General features: G+C 38.0%; 7 protein-coding genes across 8 annotated transcripts; 3 read left to right on the top strand and 4 right to left on the bottom strand.

Moving 5' to 3' along the window:
• Nucleotides 1-392: 392 nt before the first annotated feature.
• LOC104708060 (ATP-dependent RNA helicase DEAH12, chloroplastic) lies at nucleotides 393-8,197 on the top strand. Of its 2 annotated transcripts, XR_015564323.1 has the most exons (5): nucleotides 430-1,499; nucleotides 1,787-3,151; nucleotides 3,332-3,766; nucleotides 3,952-5,102; nucleotides 5,255-8,197. XR_015564323.1 is itself a non-coding variant. In XM_010424546.3 (4 exons), the coding sequence occupies exons 1-4, from the start codon at nucleotides 561-563 to the stop codon at nucleotides 6,538-6,540; spliced, it is 5,361 nt and encodes a 1,786-aa protein (XP_010422848.2). In that variant the 5' UTR covers nucleotides 393-560; the 3' UTR covers nucleotides 6,541-6,645. The 2 variants fall into 2 exon arrangements, 1 of the variants encoding a protein (XP_010422848.2); XM_010424546.3 differs by having other exon boundaries at nucleotides 393-1,499; nucleotides 3,332-5,102; nucleotides 5,255-6,645.
• Nucleotides 7,181-8,197, top strand: LOC104708059 (E3 ubiquitin-protein ligase RING1). Its single transcript, XM_010424545.3, has one exon. It carries the CDS (start codon nucleotides 7,181-7,183, stop codon nucleotides 8,117-8,119), a length of 939 nt encoding a protein of 312 aa, XP_010422847.1. The 3' UTR covers nucleotides 8,120-8,197.
• A 29-nt stretch (nucleotides 8,198-8,226) lies between these two features.
• Nucleotides 8,227-8,850, bottom strand: LOC104709852 (histone H3.2). Its single transcript, XM_019228824.2, has one exon. It carries the CDS (start codon nucleotides 8,848-8,850, stop codon nucleotides 8,440-8,442), a length of 411 nt encoding a protein of 136 aa, XP_019084369.2. The 3' UTR covers nucleotides 8,227-8,439.
• Nucleotides 8,851-9,722: 872 nt separating this feature from the next.
• LOC147940472 (histone H3.2) lies at nucleotides 9,723-10,430 on the bottom strand. The gene has a single exon (XM_087462731.1). The coding sequence runs from the start codon at nucleotides 10,332-10,334 to the stop codon at nucleotides 9,924-9,926; it is 411 nt and encodes a 136-aa protein (XP_087318857.1). The 5' UTR covers nucleotides 10,335-10,430; the 3' UTR covers nucleotides 9,723-9,923.
• A 1,255-nt stretch (nucleotides 10,431-11,685) lies between these two features.
• LOC104708058 (putative clathrin assembly protein At5g10410) lies at nucleotides 11,686-13,342 on the top strand. The gene is made up of 2 exons (XM_010424544.3): nucleotides 11,686-12,242; nucleotides 12,400-13,342. The coding sequence occupies exons 1-2, from the start codon at nucleotides 11,830-11,832 to the stop codon at nucleotides 13,085-13,087; spliced, it is 1,101 nt and encodes a 366-aa protein (XP_010422846.1). The 5' UTR covers nucleotides 11,686-11,829; the 3' UTR covers nucleotides 13,088-13,342.
• LOC104708057 (protein DETOXIFICATION 26-like) lies at nucleotides 13,315-17,127 on the bottom strand. Its single transcript, XM_010424543.3, has 9 exons — nucleotides 16,725-17,127; nucleotides 16,361-16,648; nucleotides 15,568-15,821; nucleotides 15,368-15,454; nucleotides 15,158-15,214; nucleotides 14,764-15,002; nucleotides 14,565-14,683; nucleotides 14,282-14,371; nucleotides 13,315-13,623 (listed from the first exon to the last, which is right to left on the bottom strand). Exons 1-9 carry the CDS (start codon nucleotides 16,992-16,994, stop codon nucleotides 13,567-13,569), a joined length of 1,461 nt encoding a protein of 486 aa, XP_010422845.2. The 5' UTR covers nucleotides 16,995-17,127; the 3' UTR covers nucleotides 13,315-13,566.
• A 1,219-nt stretch (nucleotides 17,128-18,346) lies between these two features.
• Nucleotides 18,347-19,269, bottom strand: LOC104708056 (uncharacterized). The gene has a single exon (XM_010424542.3). The coding sequence runs from the start codon at nucleotides 19,012-19,014 to the stop codon at nucleotides 18,583-18,585; it is 432 nt and encodes a 143-aa protein (XP_010422844.1). The 5' UTR covers nucleotides 19,015-19,269; the 3' UTR covers nucleotides 18,347-18,582.
• Between the last annotated feature and the right edge of the window lie 1,177 nt (nucleotides 19,270-20,446).

Below are 20,446 nucleotides of genomic sequence, written 5' to 3'. Positions count from 1 at the left end.
CAAAGTAATTTTTAGTTTGTTTGTTTTATCAATTCTGAAACCTTTTTCCCCTTTTTCTGCTTTTTCAATATTTTTTTTAATTAAATTAGTAAATAATATTTGATAAAATTTAACCAAAATTTAAATGATCCAATACATAATTAAGATTCACAAGAATATGAATTTAACCATTTCAATTCCTTCACTATTTTTAGCTTAATTTTTTGATAATCTATAATTACAATGAGAAGAAGAGGAAAATTTGTGAAATGCCACTACCATTCTCAAATTATAGAATTAAAAAAGAGAAAAAAATGAGGAAATCATTAAATGTAAAATACAAAATTATGGAAAACAAGTCAGAAAGAAAAAGGAATTAGGTTAAAAAGTAAAAAAAGAAAAGAGTAGAAGAAACGCTTTAAAAATAAATAATAATAAATATTGGTATCGTCTCTCTCTCTCTCTCTCTCTCTCTCTCTCAATCTTTTCAACTTCTGTAGTCTCTCTGCCTCTTTCGCTCTCTCTCATTGTTAAAGAGAAAACACAGACAAAAAAAAAAAAAAAACTGGCATCAACCCATCATGAGGAGCTCTTTTCCTCCTTCAGACGGTGGAAGATCGGAGACTGATCGTCGTCATCCTTCGTTTCCCTCATCCTCCACGAACCGTTGTTACTCTCGCTCTCCACAGTATTCTCCGCCGCTCAATCACCGTCCTCCTACTTGGAACCACCATCAGCATCACTCTCACTACCCTAACCCCAATTTCCCGCCAAATGACAGACGCGATCGGGTTACCTCGCCGGTAATCTCTTCTACTAGGCCCAATTTCATCGTTCAGCTACTTCACCCGAGGATTAACGCCGCCGCTAAGAGGGAAGAGATCAAGAGTCTCGCTTTGCTCTGCGAAATCCCGGAGGAGTCTGTTCATGTGCCTCAGTTCGGTTGTGTCGCCGGAAGTTTCAGTTTTCGTCAGTGGGTCGATGCGCGTTCCGCCGTCGTGGCTCTTTGGGAGTATCGGCTTCGAGGGGAGCATGATTTTGTTCCTGAGCTGATTCCTAATGTTGTTGTTCCTTCTGATATGGACGAGCTTAAAGACAGGCTTCGTGATCTTTTCTCGGCTCATGTGATTTCGCTTATGGAGAACGGAGTAGGCGTCAAGAAGGTGGAAACTGAGATTGATGAGAAGAATCGTCAAGTTGAGTCCTTTTCGTCTAAAAGGGGTCTTAAATTTGAGGTTTTTGAGAAAAAGAAGGCTGTTGAGTCGGAGAGATATTTGGTCGTGAAGCGGCTTGAAGAATTCAAGAATGCTATGAAGAGCATTGTGAGATTCCTCAAAGGAAAAGACGGGTATGAGTCTGATGGTAAGGAAGAAGAAGATGTGGCCGTGTTTAGTTTGGAAGGGGCTTATGATTGGAGACGTATTCATTGTTTGATTCGTAGGGAGTGTAGAAGGCTAGAGGATGGACTGCCTATATATTCCTATCGCCGGAATATTTTGAGGAGGATTCATGGTGAACAGGTATCTCAAATTTGACTTAGTGATCTTTGGGTCCATTAGCTCAAATTCGTATGTATTTGACAGCTTGGGAACATTACTGAAATCAGCTTCCAGTGTTCATATTATGTGTCTAAATTTGCATTCAAGCTATTTGGCTCTTGATTATAGAATTGCGTTCGTCAGTGATCTGAGTTGTTTTGATGTTGTTGTCTTGTGAGTTCCTGTTTTCTGCTAAGGTTCAGTTTTCTCTGTATTATAAATGAATTTGTGTTTGAGTGTGTACTAATTCATTTTAATGGTGTTTGCAGATAACGGTGTTAATTGGAGAAACTGGTTCAGGGAAGAGCACTCAGTTAGTTCAGTTCCTTGCTGATTCTGGAGTTGCTGCTGGTGAGTCGATTGTTTGTACACAACCACGGAAAATTGCTGCCATGACATTGGCTGATCGGGTCAGAGAAGAAAGCAGTGGTTGTTATGAGGAAAATACTGTCCGTTGTACTCCAACTTTTTCTTCTACCGAGCAGATTAGTTCCAAAGTTGTATTCATGACAGATAATTGTCTGCTTCAACACTACATCAATGATAGGAGTTTATCTGGCATTTCATGCGTTATTATCGATGAAGCCCATGAAAGAAGCTTAAATACAGACCTTCTTCTCGCATTGCTCAAGGAGTTGCTATGCACAAGGGTTGACCTAAGGCTTGTTATCATGTCTGCCACGGCTGATGCCTGCCAACTTTCAGACTATTTCTTCGGTTGTGGAAAATTTCTGGTCAATGGGAGGAACTTTCCGGTGGAGATTGTATATTCCCCTTGTGACACAGAGGAGACTTCTGTTGTTGGCGGCATTGCTACATATGTTGGTGATGTTGTTAAGATGGCTGTGGAAATACATAAAACAGAGAAAGAAGGAACCATCCTTGCATTCTTGACTTCCCAAGCCGAGGTAGAATGGGCATGCGAAAGATTTATAGCTCCATCTGCAGTTGCTTTGCCTTTGCATGGAAAGCTTTCAATGGAAGAACAATTTAGGGTTTTCCAGAACCATCCTGGGAAACGAAAAGTGATATTTGCCACAAATATTGCAGAGACGTCACTGACTATTCCTGGTGTCAAGTATGTAATTGATTCCGGGATGGTGAAAGAGAGTAAATATGAACCGAGAACGGGTATGAGCATCCTCAAGGTGTGCCAGGTCAGTCAGAGTTCTGCTCGACAACGTGCTGGTCGTGCTGGAAGGACAGAACCTGGAAGATGTTACAGACTGTACTCAAAAAACGATTTTGATTCAATGAGTCTTAATCAGGAACCTGAAATTCGGAGGGTCCATCTTGGTGTAGCACTTTTGAGGATTCTTGCTCTGGGTGTAGACAACATAGCAGATTTTGACTTTGTTGACGCACCTGTCCCGGAAGCCATTGCAATGGCTGTCCAAAACCTTGTTCAGCTGGGTGCCGTCGTAAAGAAAAATGGTGTTCTTGAATTAACACAGGAAGGGCATTGTTTAGTCAAGCTGGGTCTGGAGCCAAAGCTTGGAAAGTTAATTTTAGGCTGCTTTAGATACAGAATGGGCAAAGAGGGGATTGTTCTTGCTGCTGTCATGGCTAATGCCAGTAGTATATTTTGCAGAGTTGGCAACTTCGATGATAAGATGAAAGCTGATCGCCTAAAGGTATATCGGTTTACGTATATCTTTCCTGTAATGTATATCGGTTTTTTATTTATCGGTTTACGTCAAAAAGATTTTAGATATTCTTTACTTTTCTGAAAGGTTTGAAAATTTTAGTATTAGATCTTCTTACTACCTGTTTGAAGATATGTTCTGAAGTTTTTTTTCTTTGACATGTTCAAGGTGCAATTCTGCAATCATAATGGAGACCTGTTCACTCTTCTTTCGGTGTACAAAGAATGGGCATCTCTGCCACGAGAGAGAAGAAATAAATGGTGCTGGGAAAATAGCCTGAATGCCAAATCAATGAGAAGATGTGAAGACACAGTCAAGGAACTGGAGATATGCATTGAGAGAGAACTTACTCTTGTCAGTCCTAGTTACTGGGTTTGGAATCCAAGTGCGGGTACTAAACACGACAAACATTTGAAAATGGTTATACTTGCATCTCTTGCAGAAAATGTGGCGATGTACACTGGCTATGATCAGCTTGGATATGAGGTGGCATTGACTGGTCAACAAGTTCAGTTACATCCAGCGTGTTCATTGCTAGCATTCGGCCAAAAGCCAAGCTGGGTTGTTTTTGGTGAACTTCTATCGATTGTGGACCAGTACTTGGTATGTGTAACTGCATTTGATTTTGAGGCTTTGTATACGCTTGATCCACCACCACCTTTTGATGCATCTCAGATGGATGAGCGGAGGCTCCGAGTGAAAAAAGTGGTTGGTTGTAGCAGCACTGTGCTAAAACGATTATGTGGGAAATCTAATCGTAGTCTGCTTTCAATTGTTTCTCGTGCTAGGTCTCTCTGTAGGAATGAAAGGATTTGTATTCAAGTCGATGTTGATCAGAATGCGATTCTCCTGTATGCGCCTCCACTCGACATGGAAAAAGTGTCAGCCCTTGTGAACGATGCATTGGAATGTGAAAAGAAATGGATGCGTAATGAATGTTTGGAGAAGTATCTATTTCATGGTCGGGGACAAGTACCTATTGCACTGTTTGGATCTGGTGCTCAGGTAAAGCATCTTGAAGTTGATCAGAGATTTTTGACAGTCGATGTACTTTATTATGGCGACAATGCTGTTGATGACAGAGAGCTTCTGATGTTTCTGGAAAAGAGGATTGATGGGTGTATTTGCTCTATTCATAAGTTTTCTGCAAACAAACAAGACTGTGATGAGAAGGAGAAGTGGGGAAGACTAACCTTTCTCTCGCCTGAATCTGCTATGAAGGCAGCAGAAATTCAGAAATTTGATTTCAATGGATCAGTTCTTAAATTATTTCCATCGCTGTCAACTAGTGGAGGAATGTTCAAGATGCCTTATTTCCCTTCCGTGACAGCTAAGATTCTGTGGCCGCGAAGGGAAAGCACTGGTAGAGGATGTCTTAAGTTCCCTTCCGGAGATATTCACAGTATATTTGGTGGGATCTCCAACCTTGAGATAGGAACAAATTCTGCTCATATTCAAAGAGATCAAAAGTCCAATGATTCTATCTTGATAAGTGGGCTTGACAGTGACCTTTCGGAAGCAGAAGTTTTAGATGTTTTGGAGTTGAAAACTGGGATTAGAGATCTGAATTTTTTCATTTTCAGAAAAAACAGTGTGCAGTGTCCATCTCCTACTGCTTGCGAAGAAGAGTTGTATAAGAGAATATTTGCGCATATGTCAGCAAGGAATCCAGAGCCAAACTGTGTCAAAGTTCAAGTTTTTGAACCAAAAGAAAAAGATTATTTCATGCGAGCATATATTACTTTTGACGGGAGATATCATTTGGAAGCTGCAAAAGCTTTGCAGGAGTTAAATGGACAGGTGCTACCTGGATTTCTTCCATGGCAGAAGATTAAGTGTGAACAATTGTTTCAGAGCTCCATAGTCTGCTCCTCTTCTATCTACAACACTGTCAAAAGACAGTTGAATGTTTTATTAGCAAGCTTTGAGAGACAACGAGGTAAATTCCAAAACCATATTTGAGCTGTTTCCCCTTAAATTTATATTACCTTCTGTCAACAAAAAAACCTTAATGTTTTATTAGTTGACGTATTTTTCCTGTGAACTTTGTCAAAAGCTTGATGTGCGTAAACGTTTTTTATGATTTTGTAGGGGGTGACTGGCGTCTGGAACCAACTCATAACGGTGCTTATCGTGTTAAAATTTGTGCTTATGCAACAAGACCCATTGCAGAGATGCGAAGAGAACTTGAAGAACTCGTAAGAGGAAGACCCATAAACCATCCAGGCTTAACCCCTAGAGTCCTGCAGCATCTTATGTCCAGAGATGGTATTAATCTGATGCGGAAGATCCAACAGGAGACTGAAACTTACATTGTATTAGACAGGCACAATCTCACAGTACGCATTTGTGGATCAAGTCAGAAAATTGCCGAGGCTGAACGAGAACTGGTTCAGTCACTTGTGGCTTATCACGAGAGCAAGCAACTTGAAATCCATCTCCGAGGTCCTGATATCCGTCCTGACCTCATGAAGGAAGTGGTGAGGCGGTTTGGTCCCGAGCTCCAAGGTATCAAAGAAAAGGTACATGGTGTGGATCTGAAGCTCAACACCCGGTACCATGTTATTCAGGTTCATGGGAGCAAAGAAATGAGGGAGGAAGTACAAAAGATAGTCAATGAACTTGCACGAGAAGAGAGTGCAATGGGTGAAAAACCAGATGACATAGAAGTTGAATGCCCCATTTGCTTGTCTGAAGTCGAAGATGGCTATTCTCTTGAAGGATGTTCACATCTCTTCTGCAAAGCTTGTTTGTTGGAGCAATTTGAGGCATCGATGAGAAACTTTGACGCATTCCCAATACTTTGTTCTCACGTTGACTGTGAAGCTCCAATAGTACTAGCTGATATGAGAGCCCTCTTATCACAACAGAAGCTCGATGAACTCTTCCGAGCATCCTTGTCCTCCTTTGTAACATCTAGCGACGGGAAGTTCCGGTTTTGCTCCACACCTGATTGCCCTTCCGTCTACCGTGTAGCTGGACCTCAAGAATCGGGAGAGCCATTCATCTGTGGAGCATGTAACGCAGAAACATGCACAAGGTGTCACCTCGAGTATCACCCGTTAATCACATGTGAAAGGTACAAACTGTTCAAGGAAAATCCGGACTTGTCGCTACAGGACTGGGCAAAAGGGAAGGATGTGAAGGAGTGTCCGATTTGCAAGTGCACGATAGAGAAAACTGATGGGTGTAACCATCTGCTGTGCCGTTGTGGAAAGCACATTTGCTGGACTTGCTTAGACGTCTTCACTCAAGCAGCATCTTGTTATGCCCATTTAAGGACAATTCATGGCGGAATCGGCGGGGTTGGTGATCTCGTGGATCTTGATATCCCCTTAGCAGAGTTCGGTTTTCCAATCGATATCCCCAGGCCTTGAAACCAGACTAGACCTGACCGGAGTACCCATGTATCTGGTTTTGCTTCATGTGTACATATGTGAATATAGTGTAGTTCGGTACCTAATTATACCTTCCTTAACCAACTCAAAACCGATCATAATATATCAACCGGATGCTAACTAAATTGAGATCGTTGTTAATATAAAAAAAGACTTAGGACTTGAATTGACTCGCTAGTCGCTACATCACTGATTACGCGTAAATGTCTACAGAGAGAGTTTACTAGTATTCTCTATGGAAACTACTTTCCAAACTACAGAGACTTCATCATCGCCTTAATGGCGTCATCACTTTCAGGAAATTTCCACCCACTTTCGAACCCCTTAAAAAGGACAAATCCTCTAATTCGTCAAGTCTTGTAGATTGTGATGTGTCTGTCCCCTTCTCTGGAATTTTTAATACAACCCACTTATATTTCTTCACGATGAATTTTTGGTTCATGACTCTGTCTTAGATTCTAACCCGTATTGTGGGTTGTAGCGTCCTATATCTTGTCGCTTTCATCAGAAGAACAATCTTCGATATTCCCCTGTTCTTGTTCTGTTTACTACTAGCTGTGTCTGAAAATATAAAGTATCCTGCCTTTTGCTCTGTTTCAGTTGTCTCTGAACTCCTACAATGGGGTTTAATCACAGAAAGATGCTTGTTTCAAGTCTACACTTTAAAGATCTCAACTTTTGTTACCATCAATACCTGCAACCGCCACCACCACCACCACCACCACCACCACCGCCGCCACAGAGAGAGCTCTCTCTTCTACTCCCCACCACGATCTGGATCGCAGGCTCTATCTTACTCTTCCTGTTTCTTGTCATCTTCCTCTACCTCTACCTCACGCAACCACGGAGGACCTCAGCCGCCACAGTAACTCCCGGTAACACAAACCGACGGGAAGACGAGGAAGAAACAGAGGAGAGAGAACTCTCCGACTTCCACCACGTCTGGCGAATCCCCACAGTCGGCCTCCGCCGTTCGGAGATCAACTCGATCACAGTCGTTGGATTCAAAAAGGGAGAAGGTTTAATCGACGACACAGAATGCTCCGTCTGCTTAAACGAGTTCGAAGAAGACGAATCATTGAGATTGTTACCAAAGTGTAGCCACGCCTTTCACATCAATTGCATCGACACTTGGTTGCACTCTCACAAGAACTGTCCTTTATGCCGTGCCCCTGTTATTCCTCTCACTAAACCTAATCATCCTCATCAAGAAACAGAGACCAATCATCATCAACCAGTTTCTGCTCAATCGAGCAATGATCTCAGTGGAGGACAAGAGAGTTCTACATCCAGAAGAAACCTTCACATTCTCACAAGGGCACAAAGCGATTTGGCAAACCATTGTGGCTCGGGAAGAGTAGAAAATGTGAGACGATCGTCTTCAATCGGAGGAAGCTTATCACTTTGCGATGTGAACAACAATATTACTACTAGAAGTGGAAGACAGTTCTACACAAGTTTCAGTTCTGCTAACTTGTTCCCATCATCAAGAAGATCAAGGATTCAAGAACCAGTTCTCCCAAATCGAATACCATCAGTATCTGATAATACCAGTTAAAATGGTGACTACAACTATAGCTTATGTAATGTGTTTATAAACAGTATCTGAAATAAATGGAAACCTTCGATATTCCAAGATTGTTTGATCAACAAGCAAAAAAACAGATGGGCAAATAAGTTATATTAAACAAGAGATCGAACACCTTCAAGGCTAACTAAACAAAAGCACCTAACAAACTGAAAATAAAAAAAAACGATCCAAGCACCAAGCTTATTATTACAAGAACCACCAAGCTAAACGCGAACCAAATCCCAGAAATAGAGTGCACATAGACTAATTAAACCATAAGCAAGAGATAGCGTAACCAGAGAGAGTCTTCAAGCTCTTTCACCTCTGATTCTTCTGGCGAGTTGGATATCCTTAGGCATGATTGTAACCCTCTTGGCGTGAATCGCGCAGAGGTTAGTGTCTTCAAACAAACCAACAAGGTAAGCCTCAGCTGCTTCCTGAAGAGCCGCGACGGCGCTGCTCTGGAACCTCAGATCCGTCTTGAAATCCTGAGCAATCTCACGAACCAGACGCTGGAATGGGAGCTTGCGGATCAGAAGCTCGGTGCTCTTCTGGTACTTCCTGATCTCTCTCAAGGCAACGGTTCCGGGACGGAATCTGTGCGGCTTTTTGACTCCTCCGGTGGCGGGAGCTGACTTCCTTGCAGCCTTGGTCGCGAGCTGCTTCCTTGGTGCTTTGCCTCCGGTGGATTTCCTAGCGGTTTGCTTAGTACGAGCCATTTCGAAATGAATCAACTTAAAACAAATGTTTGTTTTTCTCGAGGTGTGTTGATTTGTGAATATTGATGAAGAAGTCTGGAGAGGTCCTTGGTTTTATCGGAAGAGAGTGGCGGTGAGATGAAATAAACTTGGAGGGAATAAGAGTTTTCGTTATGGAGGGAAGTTTATTTTCTACTCCGTTGGATTAAAAAAAAAAAAAAAAAGATAATCGACGGCTGAGATTATCAGAATCCGTGTGATCACTTATCAACCAATTACAAGAGTTTCTTTTCTAGAATTTTTGGCGATCCGCGTGATTTATTTTCAACCAATTAAAACCATTCTTTCGCTCCACGTGGACTTTTTTCGCTAATACTTTTGAGTTGGCGCTCATTCGAAAAAACTACTTTAGGCCATGAGCGGTTCCAATATTTTTCAGTAGGAAATTTTCAAATTAAGCAATTTTGACTTGGGAATTTTTTTTTTAAAAAAAAAGATAAGTTACTCTTCAGTTGAATGATGATATTTGTGTACCACTAATGGAACATACGATTGGGTTTATTAATCCGATAAATCAAATGTATTATTGTCTTTTTTTTTTCGTTCAAATGTATCATTGTTAACCATCAAAAATTCAAAACTAAAGAAGGAAGAAAATAACAGGAACAAATCTCTTGCTAATTGCCAAACTGTAACTGTAAAACCATATGAACATAAGTTACAAATTCTTACGGTTAGTTTAGTACTAAAAACTCATCAGTGCTTTACAATTTTATCAGATTAAAAGATTCCATAGCTTGACTGAAAAAGTAAAATTAGTCTTCCAATACAATTAAGAGTAGCACGAATAAGTTTGTTCATTTCATTAAAGAAACTTTAAATGTGGAAGATACTTGGTTCTCAGATCAACAACAGTAGATTGATAGTTCATTTGGGAATTTCATCGAACATCTGGAAGACCAAAATCTAAACATAAAGACTACTACTTTGAAAACGAAGAGAGGACTGATTTACATAATCCAACGAAACCAAACAAGCTACATCCATAACCATAACTAAAAGACTAGTCTTCTTCTTCTTTGTTCTTGGTTCTCTTACGCCCTCTCTCCTCTGATCCTCCTTGCAAGCTGAATATCCTTAGGCATGATGGTAACTCTCTTGGCGTGGATCGCGCAAAGGTTAGTGTCCTCAAAGAGTCCGACCAAATAAGCCTCAGCTGCTTCCTGAAGAGCCGCGACCGCACTGCTCTGGAACCTCAGATCCGTCTTGAAATCCTGAGCGATCTCACGAACCAATCTCTGGAACGGAAGCTTACGGATCAGAAGCTCTGTGCTCTTCTGGTACTTCCTGATCTCTCTCAACGCGACCGTTCCTGGACGGAATCTGTGCGGCTTCTTGACTCCTCCGGTTGCCGGAGCTGATTTCCTCGCCGCTTTTGTCGCCAGTTGCTTCCTTGGAGCTTTTCCTCCGGTGGATTTGCGAGCCGTTTGCTTGGTACGAGCCATTTCTGAGTTTCTGGGGCTTTTAAGATTTTCTACTTTTGATTTCGATTCACTGAGAGAATGTGAGTTGAGATTGTTTGTGAGACTGAGAGGTTCTGAGGTGTGTTTTTTTATACTCAATAGAGAGAGTAAGTGAATATGTTTGGTCCGTTAGATCTATTTTTCTTATCAACGGTTGAGATTGTTTTTATCATTGCGATCCGCGTCATATATTAACTAACCAATCAGAATGATTTCTAAGTACCCGCGTCATTTCTTAAGTAACCAATCAGGAATTTAGCTTCTTTCCAGTTAGATACTATATAGACGCGCCGATTCGTGAAATAGATTGAAATTTCCTAAAATTGGATAAAATGGCTTAATCAACATATCCCAAAGGTTAATAATCATAACATACTGTTTGTTGCTATTTATCAAATACGTACGTAGTCCATAAAATATCTTCTAGGTCATGAAATATGTGGGTGTCAGCCAACATGCTCCAAACTATTGTCAATACTGAATCACACGTAATTTGAAATATATGTTTATGCACAAGAAGAAGAAGCCCATGGTCTTCCATGCGACTATGCCCTTCACATCAATTATTCTTATGGGATCTAAAGCTTGACTTGACCAATTTGTCTCAACGCATTTTTATGAATATATATCATTCATGTTGACATTAAAAATAATCTCGTATTGGTGTCCAAATTTTGTTATCTTATTTCTTTTTGTGACCCAATTCACTGGTAGCATATTTTTTATGTTTAAAGTTATAAAAGCATAGAGGAACACATGCTCAATACTCAATAGTAACTAATGTCAAAATCTTAAGTGATTTCTTCAGCATCTGTGGTTTATACATTGATTACATTCATAAGTAATTTTTTAAAATTAGTGTTCTATATTATTTATTGGAAGCAAAGTATTTGTTATGTTTTAATTGCAGAAGATTCAGTTCATTTTTAAAAATATTAATAAATTAAATACATATGAATTTTGATGATATTTTTAGATTTGTTTCATAATGTATAGTTAAACAAATCTTTATATTTAACTGGCAAAAGATAATATTGGTATTTGCCACAATATTGGTAAGCTTATTCATTTGCAATACAAATCAACAGTGTATTAAAATAACATAGTAGTTGATAGACTTATTCATTACAAATCAACATTTCATTAAAATAACAACCATATTGATTGGTCTATGAACTCGTCATATGTAATATAAAGTTTTTTAAAAGGATCGACGACTTTGGAATGAAAGGAAAATATACAAAATTTAATAATAAGAAAAGGAAAATTAATCAAATTTGGATGTCGACCAAAAAAATAATTATAAATTTGGATGTTTCAGAAAGGAAAACTCACGTATGTAATAAAAAAGACAACTATAGGAAAAAAAATGGAAAATGTATTAAACGTTGGAGGCTTATAAAAAAAAAAGCAAATCCCACAAACCTCACAAAACAAAGTTGCTTCCAAATTTTTTTTTTTAACATCCGTCGACAGAATGCCAGAATTCAAAGCTCTACTATTCGGAAAAGTCAAAGACAAAGCTTCAATAGGCAAAGCAAGACTGGTTCATAGTTTCAGTTCGAATTCCGTCAAAAATATTCATCTAGCTCTCTTGAAATCAACAACTCATAGTCATCGTAAACCGCCAGATAGTGACTATGTCTCCGACGTTATCTCATACTCCAACAGCCGTTACGCTCCGGCAGCTTTCGCTGCGGCTCTATGGAGGATACGTGTCACCAAGAACGCTTTCGTGGCTAACAAATCTCTCATAGTCTTACACAAACTTATCAAATCATCAAGAGACACGTTTGAAGGACTCGATCCCCGTTGGAACAATCTGAAATTGAGAGAGTTTTGGGACAAATCTTCGAGTCTAGCGCAAGAGTTGTCTCACTGGGTTAGATGGTAAATTTACGTTTTCTTCTTTCTTCTTTTCCTTTTTTTTTTTGTTTCGTTTGTATTCTATCAACTGATTGTGACGTTTTATCAAATTATTTGGACTTGTTCATACCGACGTTGATTATTATGATATTTTATCTAATAATTTATTTTTATATTTCAGGTATGGACTATACTTGGATCATCTTTCGTGGATTTCGAAGGTATTAGGATCTTTCCCAAGTTTCATGGAGACCTCAAAAGACAGAGCTAAAGTGAAAGATCGTGTTTCGTCTTACAAAACCGGGTATATTATGAGACAAACCGATTCCCTTGTATGTTTTTTCGAGCACATATGTACCAGACCGGAGAGCCCACCTATGTTTCAAAACAAGATCGTGGACGAGATCAGAGAGCTCGTGATTCAAGACTACTTCGCGGTTATGATGCTGATTGTTGTACGGCTTCAAGTGTTGAGTGAAAGATTAATTAAACTGGGTGTTAAACCAGTTGGTGATTCCGGTTTGAGTCTGGTTTTGGTGAGACTTGAAGAATGCAAGGAGAGTTTGAGTGGGTTTTTCTGGCGTTACAGACGTCTTGCAGAAGATTTTTGGTGTTTGGTTGAGATGTTGAAGGCCGAAACGGCAAAAGACAATAAGGAGATGGTTGAATTCGTCGGTTCGGTTCAGAAAACGGTCAAGGACGATGAGGAGATGGTTGAACTGGCCGGTTCGGTTCAGACCGAATGGGTAACATTCGACGACACTGAGACGGCAACACACGAGGTGGTGCCATGGGATTCAGAGTGGGTAAAATTTGATGATCCAAATGGATTGACGAATGAGTCGGTCTGGCTAAGTCTGTGTACGTAGTATTTGAAAACTGGTTAATTCGTTTAGGTGAGAAAAGATCCGGTCTACACATGGCAAGGCCGAAGGCGTCTCACTAGTCACTACGAACATAAAAACTAGCTGAATAATTTAATTTGGTTTTTGTCTTGGAATGTGTTGTGTCATTTTTTTTTAATTGTGCTTAAATCCTTATTTCAAAAAGACAGGGAGAAGTGATTCTGTATGTAAATAACTTCTTATGAAATCTATGAAGTGAAAGTGTGCATAATTTATTTACTTGAAAAGCAAAAACAAATTTGATCGTCGATCCGGTTTCGGTTTAGAATACCGAACCAAAGATATTACATCGATGTACTAGTTGCCCATTTCAATCAATTATTAATCATATCATGTGAGATTGAAAACGACAGGGATATTTGTTTGTTGCTCAAGTAAAGACAATTTAAATTCATTGAAAGTATGCTCGAAAATATTTTTATATCATAATCAAAATACCAACTTCAGTTTCTTGCGTCAGGTACTGACCATTTTTGAATGCGCATACTTGCTTTATATGCCTGCAATGTTTAAAGTAAACACACTGTACACAGTTACTTCTTTGCCCCACATTACAATCCCTCTAGATCAACAAGAGGTAACAAAACAAAATACTTGCCTTGACAGTTGGAAAAAAAACTTTAAATTATCAACTTAGTAAAATTATAACGTCTTACAGGAATAATATTTCATACGTATAAGGAGTGTATTTAACTTGACATTTTAAGTGATTTTGGTAAAAGTTACAAATTATATGTTATTCAATCATGGATTTTAGAAAGCATCATGAAATTCACTGTTATTAAACTGATGATTTAAAAATCTAATTTAAAATTTACTGTTATTCAAAACAGTTTGTGGATTTGGATTTTAATAAGTTTTAGGGATTCTGGAGGATTTGAGAATATTTGTTTAGTTAAAAATACAGAAATTTTAAATCTCATAGTTTTAGGGAGGATTTGAAAGAATTTTACTATAAATCATATTAACTTCCCTAAAATCTAGCAAAATTCCAAATTTTCTAAATCCCATAAAATCCTCCAAAATCATTATTTCAATATAACCCACAGACTTTTTTTTTGTTGTTGAAATGTCTACTACTAGTAAAAATGAATTAAAAAATCTTCAAAAATTACTAGAAGTTAAAATGAAGAAGATATTTTGTAGTATTCTTATTACCTCATGATCCCAGTCGCATCTTGTAGTGATGATTATTAATATCAACGTCTGAATTGCGGTTCCTCCAAATATCATACCGGCCCATATTCCCTATCATCAACACAAATGCATACACATATATTAGTTCATCTCCACAAATATTAAATATCAAACAAAAATAAAATTTGCCGACATAAAAAAATTTGCCTGACTGCATCCATTTTTTTACAATGCCGACGTTTGGAATAAAGTATGTATTTAATTATTTAGTAAATATAAAATAAATGGATAAAACATGGCAAACCTTGACTCCAAATTTGAAAACCCAGTCCATAGTAAGCCCAAGCGGAATCCCGATAAGGTAGTAGCATCCCAGATTTATATATGCCACGTAAGATTGCCAACCCGAACCAACCGCAACACCTGGTTTATGAAAAGAAAAAAATGTCAAAAAGTCAACACTACTTCTGTTGACCCGGTTTATGAAAATAATTGAGGCGTACCGGAAAGAACTGGTTGTACACTGTTGAGAAGAATAGTGAAGGCTAAGAGACCAGAAAGGTTATCAACTGCGTTTACGACATCTTCACTTGAAGAAAAGAACGAACCGATTTGGCCGTGGAATATTACTACCAACACAGTGAGGAATAATCCGATAATCAACGATAGTGCGATGGACACGATAGTTGCAAATCTTGCTCCTTTCCCATTACCAGCTCCTAGTTCGTTTGCCACTCGAATTCTGTAAACACAATAACTATTTATTTGTACCTACTGTATATTCTTTTAAAGATATTTAATTATGCGCATATAATCTCAAGTTTAGTTATTAACTTGTAATTATGATAATGTATGTCAACAAAACATTGGTGAAAACATGGCAATCTTAAAAGTTACCCGGTTCCCGCAAAGAATGCAAGTGGAATCATCAGCTCCCAACTATTTATCGACATGCTAAAAAAAAAAAGTTCAGTACGTTAACAACTATATGTTATGTATATTTATTCGGTAGAAACAGTAAACTTCCCAACAAATTAAAAGCACAAACAAGAACAATTAATATTGATGGTTATAAGAAAAAAAAAAAAAAAAAGAAAAATAACGTACCATATAGATAAGGAGTCCACCGCAATTTTAGCATTTACTCGGTTTCCGGTCATCAAGATTAGTATTTTATAGTACCAATTCTCTAAGCTATATCGGATAAAAAGTGTTGTAAGAACTTGTTTCCGATTCAAATAATTTGACTGATAAAAAAAAAAAAAAAAATTGTGAAACAAAATGGGATTTTGTTTGGCGAATGGTACCAAAGCATGATTCCAGAAGAGACAGAAAGTTTTGTGAATTCCAAAAGTCCGGTGAAAGCTTCGGAGGAGAAGCCAGTCCAAGTGAGTGTACAACCGCCACGCGTGCTGTACACAAATAAGATGATGTTGTTCAGCCACCATGGCACGTTCACACTAGCCATGGTCCCTACGATCCCGAGTTTATAGCCATACACGAAGAACCAGCACACGAGAATATGAGCCGCAAGTGATACTCCAGCTGAAATTGCAACCACCTACTCAGACATAATGAAAATGAGCAATCAAACACATTTAGTTTTTATAGTACGTACTAGCTTCAGACAATATAATTCTTATTTCTTATTTGTTATTTTTATCTTTTTGTAATTTTTCATTATCTTACTAGTTTTTTTCTATAAATCACAATGTTTTATGGGCTTCTAAGGTTTTAGACGTTGTTTACGATTTTACGTTTCGATTAACAAATATTTTATAGAGATCGATTCGATCTATATTTTCCCTTTACTTTCGGTACAATCAATCTTCACAAAGATAATAAAAACCTAGTTTTGTTCTCACGTTTCATTCGTTTTTTTTTTTGTATTCATGCAAAAGTCAATAGATCTAACAAGTGAGAAACCTAAATTTTTATGGCATTCCGAAAATCAACAGACTACCAATCTTCAAATAAAGGTTTCCACTCTATATTAAGCGAAGCTGTTTGGAACTAATATCAGTGTGGCCCATATGATAATTTTCAAAGTTATTTAATAATCAAAGACCACAACCTACGACCAATTAGTAACATATATACCTTGTTCTTGCGCTGACATTGTAGGAATCTGTTGAGAGGGAAAAAGAAGGCAAAGGCGAAGTGAACGGGGATGACATAAAGGGCAGTGGTCCCTGTTAGCTCGGCAATATCGTCACTCTGACCAATAAACTTAAGAATCGGCGTGGCGAACAAGTACATAGGAAGAAGTAAGATGCAACATAAGAAAAGAATGATCCAATATCGCTGCATGTATACTCCCAACATATAATATTTCTTTGCTCCAAACGCCTGACCGCATAATGTCTCCAACGCACTCGCCATCCCAAGCTGCATAAACATTTTTCTCACAGATTATATTAGACAATACAATTAATCCCGAAAATGTAATTTAGTGTGCACATACGAGTAAACCGTAGTTGAAGCCGAGTGTGAAGATGTTAATAATGGAGATGGCAGCGAGTTCAAGATCACCGAGATGGCCACCGAAGGCTTGAGTAATGATGACGATCGCGTAAGTAGCGAGTCCGGTAAATATGGACGGTCCGACAATATGCCATAGCTTCTTAGTCTCTGTCAATATTTCTCTCGTCACTCCTCCACCTTCCTCTGCCGCATTCAAGAGAGAAACAGTTGCTTCTTCTATTGCTTTTGATCCGGCGTCTTTCTTTTCCATCTCCGATCGTCTTTTTTAAGAGAAAGGACGACTCCTTCTCCGGCTGATCGTCTTTTTAAAGAGAAAGGACGACTCTTAATATGGGAGTTGCTAGCTGGAAATGTGAATCACGTGATTCGAATTGAATTAATGTATTTTTCTTGATAGCGTGGTAAGCGATAAATATTGTTTTACTTTCCCTTGGTCCCCCAGTTCATTCAAGTCAAAGAAGGAGGTCAGCTGACCTGGTTAAACTTATTAATTAGTCGTGTTTACATGTAATTTTACAAGATTCCAGCAGCACAGTTGGTAAATTTATGTAGTGATGTCCCCCCATATCTGACTTCGAACCACCAAAATGACACCATTATTTTCTTTCCTTTAATAATAGAACTCCTGGGTCCGCTAGGACACTGTGATGTCATGGCTTACACAATACTATATATATATTTTTTTTTTTGAACTAACACAATACTATATAACTTGAGTTTTTTTACCTGCATACTAGGTAACGACTACCATATAAATTTGTAATTATGCTTTGGGGGAAAAAATCATTTGTGGTTGTTGTTGTTGCTGCTTTTGGAACAAGAAGTGAGACCAAAATAAATATTAATAAAATAAAACAAAACAGAGTATACAGGTAAATAAATGACAAGAAAATATAATAGCGCCAGTGACTAAGTTTAGTTGGAAATCAATGCGATCAACTTTTTAGGTAATGATTCGGTCATTTTCAAAACAGACAGACAATTCGGAATTGAAAATAATCTAGGAGATTATTATTACTTAGATTGATTAATAATAAATCACGTAGTTGAATTAAGATGTCAAAACGTAATGTTTGTTAATCACCATAAGTAAAGAAACAGTTTACAATTTGCAAAACCAAATACAGTAGATGAGTTTCTTCTTGTAATGGAATGCTAATGAATTAGTGTTCTCTGCCAAAACGTTAACAACATTAACACATAACAAGAAGAAACTCAAAACATTAACCAAAACAATGTGCGCGCCAACACAACTGGGCTGGACTTAGTTGGTCGGTCATATCGAACTAATGGGCTTTTTGAAAATTTGTTATCCAGAGGCTGCAGTTTTAGCGTGTTTTATTTTTACTGAAAATGCCTTTTCAATATTGTTCATTTGACAGACAGATAATTTAATTACGTCAACTTAATGATTCGATCTTAGCAACACCATGAGTTTTCTTATTATAATAATTCCTGATCCTAAATGATAACTTTTACGTTTTTTGGACTAGCAGGAAATTGATCTGTGGGATTTTGTTTAAACGAAAGAATAATAAAATTATTTAAGCATTTGGACATACACATAAATAGATTCCAACTCTACCTATAGATCACATAATATATGAAAACCCCCTTTCCATTCCAATGGTAATTTACACGTGTCAACATTCCATTAGTACCCACCAAGATAATAATTACTTTCCCACGTTCCGACATACCCGAAAGCATAATAATAAAAAATGTAACGATGAAAAATAGTGAAATACGAAAATATAAATCAAATTCTCACATACACCAAAGATTTGAAATAATTGAGGGAAAAGGTAAAAAAAAAAAAAGAACGAACGAAGAAGTTATCAAGCCAAAACGGCGGCGTACATAATAGCGGCGAAGGCGGTTCCGGCGAAGAAAGCCTTGTTGGAGAAAGCGGCGCTTGGGGCAGCGGCTTCATCTGAAGGTCCGGGAGCATTGCTTGGGCTCACGGAGGGACCTTCTGGTGCTGGTGGAGAGGCGGCGGGAACATCAGCAGGAGAAGGAGCAGCCGAGGGTGGGGTAGTGGCAGGGGCTGGGGTTGCGGCAGGTGGTGTAGTGGTGGTTGGGGCTGGTGCTGCGGCTGGTGGTGGGGTGGCCATTGGAGGAGGAGTTGCAACCGGAGGAGGAGTTGCGGGAGGAGGAGTGGCGGCCGGTGGGGGAGGAGTGGCGGTGGGAGTAGGAGCCGGGGCTTGAGCGCGTGCTGAAGTGGCGAATAGAGCCAACATCAAGAAAACTTGGACAATCTTGGAACCCATATCTCTCTCTTTCTTTCTCTTCAGAATGCTTCTTCTTCTTTAGGCTTCAAGAGTGAGAGAGATTTATGAGAGTAGAGAGAGTTGTGAAGGTGATGAGAAATGGAAGAGATGTATAAAAAGGACCAAATTTTACATAATTATTTCGATTTAATTAATCAAGATTCCTAATAATCTTTTTTATTATACTTATTATTAATTAAAGTATTTTTTTTTTTTGCAGACTAACATGCAAACGCATAATTGGAACATGGGGGTTTGCCTATCTTTCTACTCTCCGAGGCCGAAGCATTAATATATTTGAAAATTCTCTAGCTTTTTTTTTTTTTTTTTTTTTTTAATATAATTAGAGAGTATTAATTAGACTATGTTTATGATGCTTAATGAGCGTGCGTATATACATACTGTTAAGGTAAAATTGATTTACATATGGAAAGTTAAAACATTGAAATTTATTAGGCGGATTAACATCTTAGTATTATATTTGACTTTCCTTCATATTCAATCCACAATCATGAATTAACGTTAACTTAAGAGAAGTTAATCATGATTAGGTGAATAAATTTTGGACTTATCGAGCTGTGATTGGATGGTGAATTATAATTGGAGAGAGAATCCGATATTTGTAATGATAATATAGAAAATGTTATTGTTTTTTGGGTGGGAATATAGAAAATGTTATTATGTTAGGCAAAAAAAAACGAAGTCTATGAGATATTGCAAATTGTGGGGAGACAGCTAACATGTTCGGTTCAAGAACCAAAAGAGTTGCAACTTCGCATGTCTTTCTGTCTACTTGATCCAACTGTTATTTTAATTCGTTATGACCTTTTTTTTTTTTCTTCTAATGTATTTTGTAGTATTTGTTTTTGGCCAAAAAAATTGGTACTAGTATAGTAGTAGTAAAGAAATGTGAAACAAACTGTGATAATCATTAAACCATGTGCTGACCCTGATAGATCATTGGATTAGTGTTTGTGATTATATATTGTTGGTGTTGTTACCGTTGTACATTTGCTAATATACCCGTTGGAAAGAGCTGTCAGTGCATTTAAAATATATTACAAGGTAACAAGAAAAATATGTATATAAAACAAGACTTTGTTGATAGCCTGTAAAGGCTATGTCGACAGTGATTCAGAAGGTATAAGGTAAGGTGTCCTTTTTAAAAAAATTTGTTATATCTCGATCGAAAAATGTTTATTAGTAAATCATAGGTGGCATTTTTATGGCTAATTGATGTGATATAACATCTATTCTTTCTCAAAACGATAGTATAACCACAAAAAAAATCGAATTAGCTAAAATGTTATTATTACACCAAAACAGTCCTTTTTAAGATACACAAATTGATATAAGTCACTATAATTTTGAAAATTTGTTGTTTGATGTAAAAGAAATTTCGTGATTTTTTTATATAAATAGTAGAGAAACC

This window comes from Camelina sativa, chromosome 8 (assembly GCF_030686135.1).
Source record: "Camelina sativa cultivar CO46 ecotype springtype chromosome 8, ASM3068613v1".
In the NCBI taxonomy this organism is placed as follows: Eukaryota; Viridiplantae; Streptophyta; class Magnoliopsida; order Brassicales; family Brassicaceae; genus Camelina; species Camelina sativa.
The sequence above is the reverse complement of the archived record's forward strand: the minus strand, read 5'-3'. Positions and strand labels throughout refer to the sequence as shown.